A 13,176-nucleotide genomic window follows, 5' to 3' on the forward strand; every position below is an offset into this window, starting at 1 on the left:
GGTTGATAATATCTAAGTGAAAACATATTGAGAAATGATTGTTTTAAAAAGATCTGAGATGATCTCTCACAAGAACAACTTTTACATCTATTTCCTAATCGAGATTTTGGATTGGGCTAAAACCACCTGACACCATTTCACTTGCGACCTTTTCAACTGTCAAAGCAGACAGATTTTTATCCTACAAGATTCAAGCCAAAGCCTCAAAGGTGCAGTGCCAGCACATTAATCCATTTCACTAGATAGTCATTGAAATTATAATTCAAAGTTCAACTTACTTTAGCATTTTCTGCTGAAATATTTTTGGCAGCCCAGGGCAGAAAGTCGAAATCTGGTTTCCAATGGAGACCATTTCCAATGGTTTCTAAATGTTGGCAGCGAAAATTCCTGATTGTCAAAGAGATCAGCAGATGCCGGCTTCCATTAATTTACTTTCTGTGACTGCTGCTCACTTCAGGAAGCCTTTCTTTACCTAAGGATGCTGACCTGCTGCTGGACCCCATCAGAAACAGACAAGAAGAGACACTGATATATTAGGAGACTGGGGACACTTCAGGGAAATTTCCTACAGCAGCATTGGCAGATTCCACTACCTCCATTTATTCTGACTGATGCCATAAGCAGAAAAACAAGATTTGTAGAGCAGACACATAGCTGGAAACTGCAAAAGCTCCAAACTCAAGATAAATAAACCTACCCATATGTATTACACTATCAAGAGCAATTCAAGAGACTAAAGAATCAGTCAGAGGCCTTTCCTCTTCACAAGCAGCTTGTCATAAAAGCAAAGGGGGCTTTTGGATCTGAAATAACATTACTATTTAAACTAGCCAATTGGCAGCAAATCCTTTGTTATAACTCCTTTGGGTGGCCCAGAAGTCTTTGCGTAAGAAGTCACCAATAAATAACGATGTGTCATTAATTCACTTATCTCCATCTAAGCAAACACCTATCTGTACTTGTAAGACATGTTTCATTAAATTTGACATGTCTTCTTTCTTCATTTTACAGGTCATGCTAGCAAATAAAGCATGACATCTTGTCCTCATTTCACAAGGGCTCTTTTTTTTTTAAATGGCATCTAACACCTATTATGCAATAACATGCTAGTCTGTTAGCATTTTCAAGATCACAATTTTATCTGCTCTACAAATTATACTCCATCCCTATTTGTTCAAAGTTTCTTAAATCCAGAATGCAGAGATATTAGTCCCTTAATTCAAAACAATGAGAACACTGCTGCAATGACATATGAGCAATGGAGAGAAAATAGAAATATGGAAACAGTGACAATAAGAGGTAAATATTCAGCATGACGTATGGGGGGTTTAGTCATGGGATTCCCATTAATGTTAATGGGAGCTGAACAGCTATGTCACAACACAATGTAGTGAAGGTTTGCCATAAAGACTGCATTATCTAGGTGAGTGCCGTGTTTCATTAAGAAGAAGGGATCCAATGTCTCTGTTTGCAGGGACAGACTGTTAATGGAAGCAGAAAAGAGACAAGTATTATGGATCCCACACCTCACCTGTAAGAAATGCAACTTGGAAAAATCTGGATTGCAAAATTCCAAAGGGACATCATGAAGTTACTAGTCATCTTCCTACACCCTTAGAAAGCATTTTCTTGGTACTTACTCTTTGTGTCTCCTGAGCTTGGTGTTAAAACCCCTTTCTGCAGCATAACCAGCTTGTTTTGCCTCATACTTGTGTGTGTGCCCGTGCATGTCTGTGTGCCTCTCCCTCCCTCCTTTATTCCTTTTCTTTTTAGATCTTACTGCCCAGAAAGAGCCAATGATCTAGAGACTGTTGCTAACTTTGTTTCCGATGTGCAGCATGAACCAGCATGTGCAGCTTAAACAGTAGTTCCACATTCATCACTCTTCCTTTGGATTCACGTTTCTAGGCTATTCCCTTCGATCTATAGTTTACCATGCTATATTTGACCCACATATATTATCTTTGATCCAAAGCACAACTCCTTCTCACATCATTGGCTCAAGGCCCAATAAGTCCTTTAATAGGCAGTATGTAAGGAGACCCAACATTCTTTTCTTTTAATTTTAAGAACTTTATGATGTAAAATATTACAAAATAACTATGGAACAAGAGAAATGGGAGGCGATTTGGGGCCTATAGGCTGGCTTGGCATAGAATTGTTATGTGACCTCAAGGAAATCACTTGAGTTTTCCGTGTCTTGGTTTCTCCATCTGTAAAATAGAGTGAATAGCATTTATCTACCTTATGGGGGGTTGGGGTGGGTGGAGATTGGGTTTGAGGCTTAATCCATTCAAGTGCTCTAAGATCCTATGATGGAAGGTACTACATAGGAGTGACATGCATCTGTGAGGCTGTATACAAATGGAGATTCCTGACTGGTTGTAAACATCAGTCCTCAGTAAATGGTCTGACCTTTTCCCCCGCCTATTATTTTCATTTTATAACTGAAATCAAGACCGACAGACTGAGCACTGCAGGGGAATAATGGCTGTTTTGGGATGAGTTTGCAGCCTCATGCCCCACATCACACCCAGAAATGCAGTGCTGCCATGCCTTTGTTCTTAAACACAAAGGGTCTCCAAGCACCTGTCTGCTGGCTGAACTAACAAGCCTGTGAGCTTCTTGTCAGCGTACCACTATCATCCAGGGAGGTCTCTTTTTAAAGGCACACATTTTAGTTATGTGGCAGCTAAACACAAAACATGCAGGGTAGCTTAATCTGGAGTTTACACCCTCCAAGCAAAGCAAGGCAGGTCATATTAGGCATGTATCTTGACTGCGTGTCAGTGAGAGAAACGGAGAAAGCACAAAAAAAAGACCAAATTGGGGACAGTCTTCTGTCACATGATCTACTCCCTCTGTTTGATTATAAAGCTGCAGGCAGCAGCACTATCTTCCTAAGCAGTCTTGGGACTAGGCTAACATAAGAACCGCCATACTGGGTCAAACCAAAAAGGTACGAGACAGAAGGTTATGATATGAGGTCCAACTCCTCATATCATAACCTTCTGCTCAATCAACACTAGCAAGCCTTGGCAGCCCCATAGTCCAGCACAGGACCTGCAACTCATGGGCCAACCTGAGTTTCCACGGTGAAAGTAGAACTTGATGGGGAGTAAACACACCTCCGGATACTTCTCCTACTACAACTCATTGATAGTCCTGTCTGCTAGCCTGGTCACCTAAGCACAAGAGTGGGAGCCAGGAACTCCTGAGTTCTAGGGCTCCCTCTGACACTTAAGATGAACCCACTCGGACTTAGCAGTGGGATGCGAGACTCAATTTTCCTTCCACTTACAACTCAGAAGCCAGTTGAACATAAGGACGCTAGAGTCCCCGGAGAGCTAGATAGTCTCATTCCAATGCGAATAAATTAATGCTTGCAAATTACTATTAAATTCCATGAAATTCCATGAAATGAAATGAAGAGACCCTGAGAAAAGACCCAACTGCCAAATTCTGATTGGCTGATACAAAATAAGGAGCCTTGTTTTAATTGGCTGAAAGGGAAAAGCTGTCATGTCCCGAAGGGTTGACAAGGAGAAACTGTTGGCATAATGATGCCTTCCCAGGTGATGAGGCTCCAAGATTTAATGCCATGTGTCAGTGCAAGATAACAGTCTCATATGCATATGATCTCATCAGCCCTTCAGGAGACAGGATTCTACTTGTCATTTTCTAATATTAGTTTGGAGACTTTTTTAATATGTTTGAAAAATACACAAACAAGAAAAAGCAGTCTAATAAGCTAGAGACCAGTTAAAGGACTAGCCAGTCATTATAATCACAGTAATAGTATTATTAATTCCAGTGTAAAAATAGATAAATGACCAATAGGAATGCCATGTTTTGGAGAAGTATTTGCATTATGCCACTAATATATGCACATCCTTCTGTGTGTCTTGGAGGTGTGCTCAAATTTGTATATAGATATGTGTTTCATTTATCTATACTTGTGTGTGTGTGTGCACGCGTGTGTGTGAAGATGATAGTCAGTCAGTTTACCACCTACCATTTTGAGGACTAAATCGATGAGGCTGAAAAATATCTGTATTGCTTCAGCCACCCTTGCCCAAGTGACCTCCCTGAACCCTGTCTGTGGTCTCCACCTTTCATACCAACTTCTGTCCAGAACATCTCTGATGAATTTTTCCAGCCCCTCTGGCTTCTATAAAAAAAAAACACCCATTCTCTCTCCCATTCAAGAGCTTCTTGGCTACTCAAAAGGAGAGTGATTCTCCGCTACTTTACCACTTCCCTGTTCTCTTGGGTTCTGCAAATCGGCTAAGGTGAAAGGGACATCTCTGCTTCACCCACCCGCATCTCTCTCCCTACTTGGGATGTCTCTGTTAATCTACCTTCATCCCTCCCCCAAGACTCTGTTGTTTAAGTTCTCCCCCCCGATGAGTAGCCCAATGCATGCCTCTCCTGTTGTCAGTTTCATGGTTGCCCAAGGGGTTCTGAACAGGGTAGTGAAAACTGACAGGCACTCTAGTTAATTGTCATTCTGCTATAGCTTTAGGTATTTGCAGGCACCCAGGCTTGGAGCTGAGCATCTGCAGGCAGGAAGAGAGCTGTGGATCCGTTCACACTAAGTTCATGTACCGAATGTTTTCTTCACAACCATAAAGACTTGGGCCCTATTCTCAGTTACGCTAAGGCATTCTGACAGCTTGAAGGGGGCTTACTGGAGGTATAAACTCCCTCCTAAGATCACTGCTACAGCGGGAGTGTCCCTGGCCAGTATATGGCCCAGCCCTCCTCCCAGTATGGCATTGGGAGCGTGGTTGGACGGGTCACAGTTCAAACAAAGTAGGTCCCTGGCCAGTCCCGCAACATGGGGAGTACAAAGGTGGCTTAAAGTCTGCTATGTCCTGCTAGGACCCAAATGTGGAACCAGAGCAACTGACAACTGGGCCTTCCCCCCCGCCCCAAAAACATGCAAGCTTAGCTTCTGCAGTGCTTGATGGCACTCACACAGGAAAGCTCCGTATCCTCTGCCAGGCAAGTGGAATTTTCAAGCCCTAGGTAGACAGATATGTCCTTGTGTGTATAATGTCTTTATATACACACCATATATATATCTACATATATATATAAACACTTAAATCCCTTACACATCCAAACTGATAATAAATTATTCCCATAACTGATATTACTCTAAGAAAACAATCAGGATGCACATAAAGGCACAAGATATAAAATAGGATGTAAATCAGTATTTAAAAAAACAAGTAAAAATGAAGCTGTTTACTCCTAGAGGATCTACACTGCTCTAACATTACAGCAAAAGCCTCCAGGAGTGAATTTGCCGCAGGAAGTAACTGAGAGCAGTTCAGCAGATGAAACAAAGAGGACCTAATTACCATGCGAAGCACAACATCCTTCAGATGTGATGAGAAACGTGACTGCATGAAAAACTGGTCCTGGGGAAATTTCAAAATATGACCACCCAAGCATAAAAGAAGAGAGTGGTGAAAACCAGGAAAACTGAAATACAAAGCTACAGCTTTTCTATGCATAGAATGTTAGTTTAAACATACACACAGAGATTGATACATATATCTATATATATATATTTCATATATATAGATAGATAAGAAATAGAGAGAACTATTTGTGTGTTGAAAGGTATAGATATATATATAATCTTTCAACAGACACAGTTCTGTATTAATAAAATTTTGCAGAAATTACGGGTACTTTTTTCCATCAAGCTTCTTAAAGAATGAATAAACAAACCCTTAACTGACCATCCTGAAAATTCAGAGCTAAATCTTTCATCTTTATCATGCTTGGTCATTTAATATTCATCTCTGCCTACAATTCTACAGTTTGAATGTAAATATTTTATGAATTACAGGGTGTAAATTGTTTGTTTTTTTAAGATAAGGAACACACTAGATATATACTGAAATTTTCTTAGGGTGACAGGTTGGGAAAGACTCTGGGCTTGATTCACCTTTGTAGGTGCAGGAGGCAAGAAATCTGTGGTGATGCTCAAGCCGGGATTCAGTCTATGGTGGAGGTAATGCCCTGGTAACCCTGCCGCTCTCCTCCAGGATAGGGCTGGCTTTAACCATGACTTGGACTCCCTACGAGCCCCTTCCACACTGCCAGTAAAGGCTTCCCAGGAGATGTGCTGATCCCTCCACAGCTAGCCTCACCCACTTTATCGAACAGAGATTGCAGGATGCTCATAACACAGTCTGCTGTGACAGATGGATTTGCCACCTCCAGGGTAGCAGTCTGCATTCCACCAGTGAAGTAAATCAGGACCACTGGCCGCACACTGCATACACCAAAGATGCGTCGAGATGCTATGTTCAGAAATGTACATGCAGCTTTCTGAGAAACACGTGTCGTACAGTTTTGTAAATTTGATTGACCCATGCAACATATTGGCCTGAAGAGATTATAACTGCTAAATGTTGGCATCACCTTGGCACCTTTTTGGCTAGTGAACCTGACCAAAATAGATGTAAATGTATGTATGTATTCCCCAGGCCTGGAGGGGGAGGGGAAGCTAATGATGTATATTTAAAGTGTTCTGTTATGCTGCTTAAACTGTGCAAGAACTGAGAAATGGAGTTTGCAAATTCCTCTGAATAGATCAATACTGCTCTCCAGCTCAAGATTCCCTTTATGGATGACAGTCACTCACTGCAGTGATTAGAGATTCTACATTTTTTAATCACTACGAACATGACAACTACATCTTATCTAAAGCTCTGTGATTTACAGGAATTGATGCCGTATTGTGAAGGGGGTTAGTGCCATGAGGGCTTTGGGGTGTAACCCAAATAACGTGAATTTAAAATCTTATTGCGGTTGTAACTTAACCTGACCAAGAAAATAGGAAATTAGAGTGCAATGTTGATTTTAACCCATCCAACAGCCTTCCTGGGCTCTTTCTGCCCTGCTTCCCTCTGATCTCTCCTTCCTCTGGGTGTATTCTCCAGTCCCTGCAACAAGCCGTACCATAAGGAAATTGAATGCAGAGGAGGCTACTGAACCTAAAAAGAGGAAGGACATATGAGGAAGCAGGAAAGGATTGTCACATGTATATACTGACAGCTAAGCCCCCTAAGAAGGCAGCATTGGGCATAACATCCTTCTCCTCTTGCCCTATATTAGTTCTTGCTAATGTGAAAGGGGGCGGGGGGCAGCAGTTTGGAAGGCAACGGCCTTATTTGAATTGTCTGGATAGTTACCAGTTTGTATTACAGCTGATAGTTTGCAAAAGTGTCTTCTATTTTATTCAGTAGAAAACAATATTTCAAGCTCTGGAAGTGAAAGGTAGTGTCAGCTAGTGGATGGGAATGAGAGGAGTTGCAGTCCAGGGAGTCTTGCATTCTGGCTGTGTCACTGACTCAGTGAGTAGCTTTGCAAAAATCACATCAACTCTTTTATTTCTAAGTGGTTTTATAACATGTCTAAGGCCAAATTCTGCCCTGAGCTAACCTCTCTTGGGTCACTGGATTTACGTTGGGGTATAACTCAGGGCAGATCTTGGCCTGTTATTTGTAGGGAGGTGTGAACTAGTTCAGGTTAGTAAAAACTGACCTGAATCATTGCTCAAATATTGGATGATCCAGGAATGAACATTTATTGGGGAACAGAAAAGGTTGGCTGGCTTCTCTGTATGGACCAGTGCGGGGGAGGGATAGCTCAGTGGTTTGAGCATTGGCCTGCTAAACCCAGGGTTGTGAGTTCAATCCTTGAGGGGGCCATTTAGGGATTTGGGGCAAAAATTGGGGATTGTTCCTGCTTTGAGCAGGGGGTTGGACTAGATGACTTCCTGAGGTCCCTTCCAATCCTGATATTCTATGATTCTATGACCAGACCATGCCCTGGCATGGTGATACCTGTCTAAGTTCCACAAACTTCCCCTTGCAGAATTTCCTCTGGACTCTTCCATCCCAATGGAGGAAGGGTTTGGTCCTTGCAGAAGAAAACAGAAGCCCAGCCCATAAACAACAGGTTCCCTGGAATCTCAGTGATCTCCACGTGCAAGCTCTGTGTCCACACAATAGTTCTGGCCTCAATGAGGAGCTACATTTCCAGGGACTCCCCTGGCACATTGATGGGGGATGCCCAGAAATGTATTATTGGGAATAGGAGGGGATGGTGTTCGTCCCTGTCCCCTCTGGTCATCCTTTGATATGCTCACTACCTGCCTCTGTCCCCATCATGGGTCTCCAAGCCTGTGAAGCACCATACCCAGGTCCAGGAGAAGGCAGGTGTGTTGTTGAGGCAGTGGCTGACTCCCCACTTTTCTGCATGGGAAGAAAGAGATCCCTATTTTTCAATGCCACCTGGAGCATTTAGCTTCTCTGCCTTCTTAGCTCTTCTAGTTGGGGGTTTAAAAATCTTGGCCCTATTTTTTCTCTTCAGATGTCCCTGTTTATAGCTTTGGAATGTTGGCAAGTATGCCTCTGGCACCAGATCTGGCACACCTCACATTCATCCAAGCAGCGGGCAGGCCTGGCACAGCCTTGAGCAGTTCTTTAAATACAAATAATCGGCCCAAAGAGACCAATGCTCATTTGTGACACGGGGGAGTGAGGTGCTGCCAGAGAGAAGGGGTAAAATCAAACCTGGGGGAGACGGGTAAAGGGAAGATCACTGTTGGGGGGGAGGAACTAATACCTGACCAAGAAATGAACAAGGCAGAAATGATGAGCCAGGATAGTAACTATGGGCTTGATGCAGGGATCACTGAGTGAAACCCTATGGTCTGTGTTATGCAGCTCAGACTCGATGACCGTGGTCTTGTCTGGCCTTACAATCTATTGATCTATAACTGTGGAAGAGGGAAGTGGGGTTCTAACTGGGCAGAGCCCAATGCCCTTGTGGGGAAGAACAGGGTTTGTTGTTACTATGAGATTGCCTATGTCTCCATGGTGCAAGATACCTGGAAAGAGACCTGCATGCTTCCTCCATTGCTCAAGACGTTACATCTTGATATTGACGATCTAGCCAGCGATCAGCTAGTTTGGGGGCTTCTCCTTGTGGTGAGGTAACTCACTGCACACAGCTGCCTCAGAGCTCCTTGACCCTGGTCAGACTGGGTGTGGAACTGGCTTTGTTGCACTGGTTGATGGGCTCAGCCTAGTGAGGGACCACACGAGTTGAACAGCCTGTATATTTAGCTTAGTAATACTTAGAGAGTTGGCAGGGTGCTCAGAGCGGGTGTGTGGGCGCTGCTTATTGTTCTAAATGCAAAGCCAATAAATAGACCAAATCTTTTTAAAAATAGACATTTTGTTTCTTTGAAGCCCCGAAGACCACATGGCCTATTGAGATGCACTTGTAGAATAAGTGCTATCTAGTCACTGCTGCATGAATGGCACAAGTGCTACTACAGTGCTTTGGCAGACTCATTTCAAGGGCTGTTGTGTTACGGGGATGCTTTTCTGTTTGCTATCACAACACCACGTCGCTGCAGTTTGTCTAAAAAAACCAGATACGCCCTCCACAGTATGCTGCGACCTGATGGATTAGCATACTCTCCCCTTCTGTCATCTCTGTGCTCTATTGTCAAGTACCAATCGCGCCTCTAGGCAAAGATTTAGGAAACTTGGTTTAGGCAGATGCTGTATCCTTTCCAACACAGATATTCTGCTTCTTTATATAGCACCCCAGAATAACCAACTGTTGTTATTCCAGTAAAGCAGTGCTGGTTCTAATTACAGTATTACTGATGTTTCTTCCTATTAGAGTTTCTTTTCTCACTGGTTCTTTTGTATATTTATTTCCTCAAAACATAATATTGGAACTCAGAGGCAGCATGGTGTTTCCACTGAGCCGCTGTTCTCTTTTCAGCCTGTTTTACAGCTTGGTTGACAAAGGCAGAGTTGATCAGATATCTTGTCCATGATCAGTTCTCGACTCAGACCTCGGAACCCACTCTTAAAGGAGTTGTTCTTGTTACTTTCTGTGGGTTAACTCTCCCACAGCAATCTCAAGGCGCCCAATCCAAAGCCCATCGAAGTCAGACCTAGTCCAAAGGATATTTACCACTATTCCTGATAATCAGCAAGCCATGTTAGAAAACTCAGGCGGATATTTTAGTACAACCAGGCAGGGGCGCTGGAACAATTTGTATAGTGGGGGTGCTGAGAGACATTGAACCAAACTGTAAATCCCATCTATAATGGTACCCACTTGAAACTAGGGCGTGCTGCAGCACTCTCCACATCCCTAGTACCACCTATGCTTTGTCTTCAAGGAGACACCCAGACTTAAAACTCAGTAAGACAACAAAATTACTATCTGTGCTGTCCCTCCTGGTCAGTTCTCTGATTGGTGCCAGAGGGGGAACTGCAGCTGCCTTCCCACAGCCCCGGCCAGTGGGTGAAGAAACACTTTAATGTTCCTATACAGTCAGTCAATTAACCTTCAAGGACACAGTGACTCATATATTAAAAGGGAAAAGTGACTGTGTTAACCTAAATAGGAAAATACACAGCTGTGAAAAGCACACTGTACTTCACAGGTGACAACAGCAACAGAACACCACCACAAGATATCAGCTAATCACACTAATAGTATCAGTGACCCATTAGGCAACTAAGCATATTTTTAGGAGCCTCCTAGTATCAGGTTGTAGCCTTTTAATACTTGAGACAAGCCATCGGATAATAAAGAAAAAGCTGGATGATTCATCCTAGACACAGTGATCTCATACAGCTTGAGAACATGCCCTCTAAATTACTAGGATTATCACTATTATTTGTTGAGAGTAAACCTGAAAGTCGTCCATTTGCTTTGTTTTGGACCACTCCAACGGAATGCGTAGAGGAGTAAAAGGAAGCCTTAAGGGAAGCAAGGACACTGAAGGTTTGACTCGTGTTTCGACTGGATTCCGTACAGACTGTGCCTCTAGATTAGGATACTCATCGGATACTCAGACATAAAACTGGTGCTCAGAACAAACCAGGCCACCATATAATTTAGGCTATTCTCTGAAACACTTCATCTGCAATTGACATCCTGTTGCCAACCATAGAAATAGTGTGAAACACTGGTTTCATTCCTAGGATAGAGGGAAAGCCTGAAGGCATGGTAGTTCCATTATCGCAGACGTGTAAGATGGAGGCACCTACAGACTGAGGAACTACAGAGTACATGTGGTTTTCTCCAGGTTGGTCAGAGAAAGCGGTGGAATCAGAAATTGAATCCAGCGGGCAGAATCTCAGCTGGTTTAAAATGTCATAGCTCCATTGACTTCTGGATCTTCCCCCAGGAATCCTGCATTCCAGTCCTCTGCTCCTACTGTTCGAGATCAATGTCGCTTACAGGTTAGACTTTTTTTTTTTTGCCAGACTCAGATAGCTTCTTTGTATACCCCTGAGATCAAATCAATTTCTTTCCACTCCAACCACCTGACCAAAGTAATTCTAAAGGGACAGAAAGCAGAAACTCAGATAAAAGAAAGGACAACATTTTTCACGGTTATCTGTTTGTTGAACATGATAAAAAAGGAATGAAGGCTGAAATAAGGATCGCTCCTAATAATTCAGGTTTACTTAAGAGCAATGATTTTAATTGCTCCCTTTGTCTTGGTTTATGAGATTGGGGAGATGAGTTTAGATGGAAGATGAACCTGCAAGTCTCCACAACAAGAGCACTTATCACAGAAACCCCACTTCCCTGATATCTAGGGAAACTATTATTTTGGAACATGATTGCATTTTTCAGCTACCTCAATACTGTTCTGCTGAATGAAAAATCACCTAACCTGTTGGAATGAATTTCTTGACCCACACATAGCCACATTAAAGGGTGTAATTTAATGCAATCTAACTAAATTAGCACCAATTAGACAGGCTAAATTAAAGGGCATGTCACTAATAAATTTAATGCTAAACATATTAATGATAATAAGCTCACTAAGAATTGCATAATGAAATAAAGTATTCTTTTTAACACTATTCTGTCTAAATATGAATATATAAAAGTCATGAAGTAATGAGATACAGTATGCTAATTCCCAGCTGGCTTTCAGGATGACATCACAGCAATATGCTAAATTTAAAAAAAAAATTTAAAATTTAAAAATTCAGTCCAACAGACTGAATCCTGCAGTCAAGCACAGACTCAGGCCAAATTCCTCTTGAAGTCCATGGCCCTGATCCTGCAAACACTTATGCACATGGGTAGTACCTCTGAACTCAGTGAACTTGCTCATACACATACATTTATCCTCCTGCCACAACATTTGCTTAGGGAGCTATGCTTGAGGACTGCAAGATGTGACCTGACTTGCACTAAAATCATTTTAAAATGTTTTCATTGAAGTCTTTTTCTAAGGAATATTTTTAAAACACTAATTCACAAAATAATTACTGAACCGACAGTGTGTGACATTTTACATACCCTTCATAAGCGTCACTTGCAGAAGTATTCCATGCATTGAAAGACTTAAGGGCTGATGTCCGTATCCATATGTATTCACACCTTTAAAATGTTTGGGCTGATGGAAGGTTGGTGACTTGGGCCAGAGCTTATTTTTCAAGAACCAGTTGGTCTAATAATTGCTACATATGGTTGTCCGCATACTAAGTGTGCCCAATAAGCACTGGGAAGACTTTGGAAAGGTGCAAATGAGCCATCTGTGACTCCCTGATCCTGGGATTACTTCTCATCCTCAAAGTTGCTCAGAAAACATGCTGGATGCCAATGGCTTCCAAGGGCTGTTCTGGCAGCCAGGGACTGTCAGAGCACAGGGCTTCTGGTCACTCCCCCAGCACTGGGGGCTGGAGGCAACATAAAGCCACTATGCTGGCTCTATGCCACCCAGTGAATCCCTAACACCAGTCCTCAGCTGGATAGATCAACGGGGTTTATTACCCCTTGGCACCAGAAGCCTGGCATGAAGAGGTCAAAAGTCTGGTGGAGAATCTGGAGCCATCTCTCCAATTATCTATCATATATTGGCGAATAAAGTAAATGGTTATAGGTAGAATGATAGCAACATCTGTATTAAGATTGACTAACAAGTCCTTAATGATAAGAAGACTGTGCTTTGATAACCCCTTTTTCTGCATTCAAACATTAATTAGGGTCCTCATTCACATAAATAATCCTTACACAGGTAGTCTCACTGAATTTAACAAACATATGTGTTTAAGTAACTGTTAGCAGGAGCATGCCCGTAGCTCACAA

At 42.5% G+C, this 13,176-nt stretch overlaps 1 protein-coding gene across 10 annotated transcripts in view; it reads right to left on the reverse strand.

Moving 5' to 3' along the window:
- AFF2 (AF4/FMR2 family member 2) overlaps positions 1–13,176 on the reverse strand; it is a 426,551-nt gene that overhangs the window by 215,579 nt on the left and 197,796 nt on the right. For 5 of the 10 annotated variants that reach the window (XM_043491627.1, XM_043491629.1, XM_043491625.1 and 2 more), the window contains exon 4: positions 8,184–8,282. The exons of the other annotated variants lie outside the window; for them this stretch is intronic. In XM_043491627.1, the coding sequence (XP_043347562.1) occupies positions 8,184–8,282 (99 nt within the window). The remainder of the gene's footprint in view (positions 1–8,183; positions 8,283–13,176) is intronic. 10 annotated transcript variants of the gene reach the window in all.

Source organism: Dermochelys coriacea, chromosome 9 (assembly GCF_009764565.3).
Source record: "Dermochelys coriacea isolate rDerCor1 chromosome 9, rDerCor1.pri.v4, whole genome shotgun sequence".
NCBI lineage: Eukaryota > Metazoa > Chordata > Testudines > Dermochelyidae > Dermochelys > Dermochelys coriacea.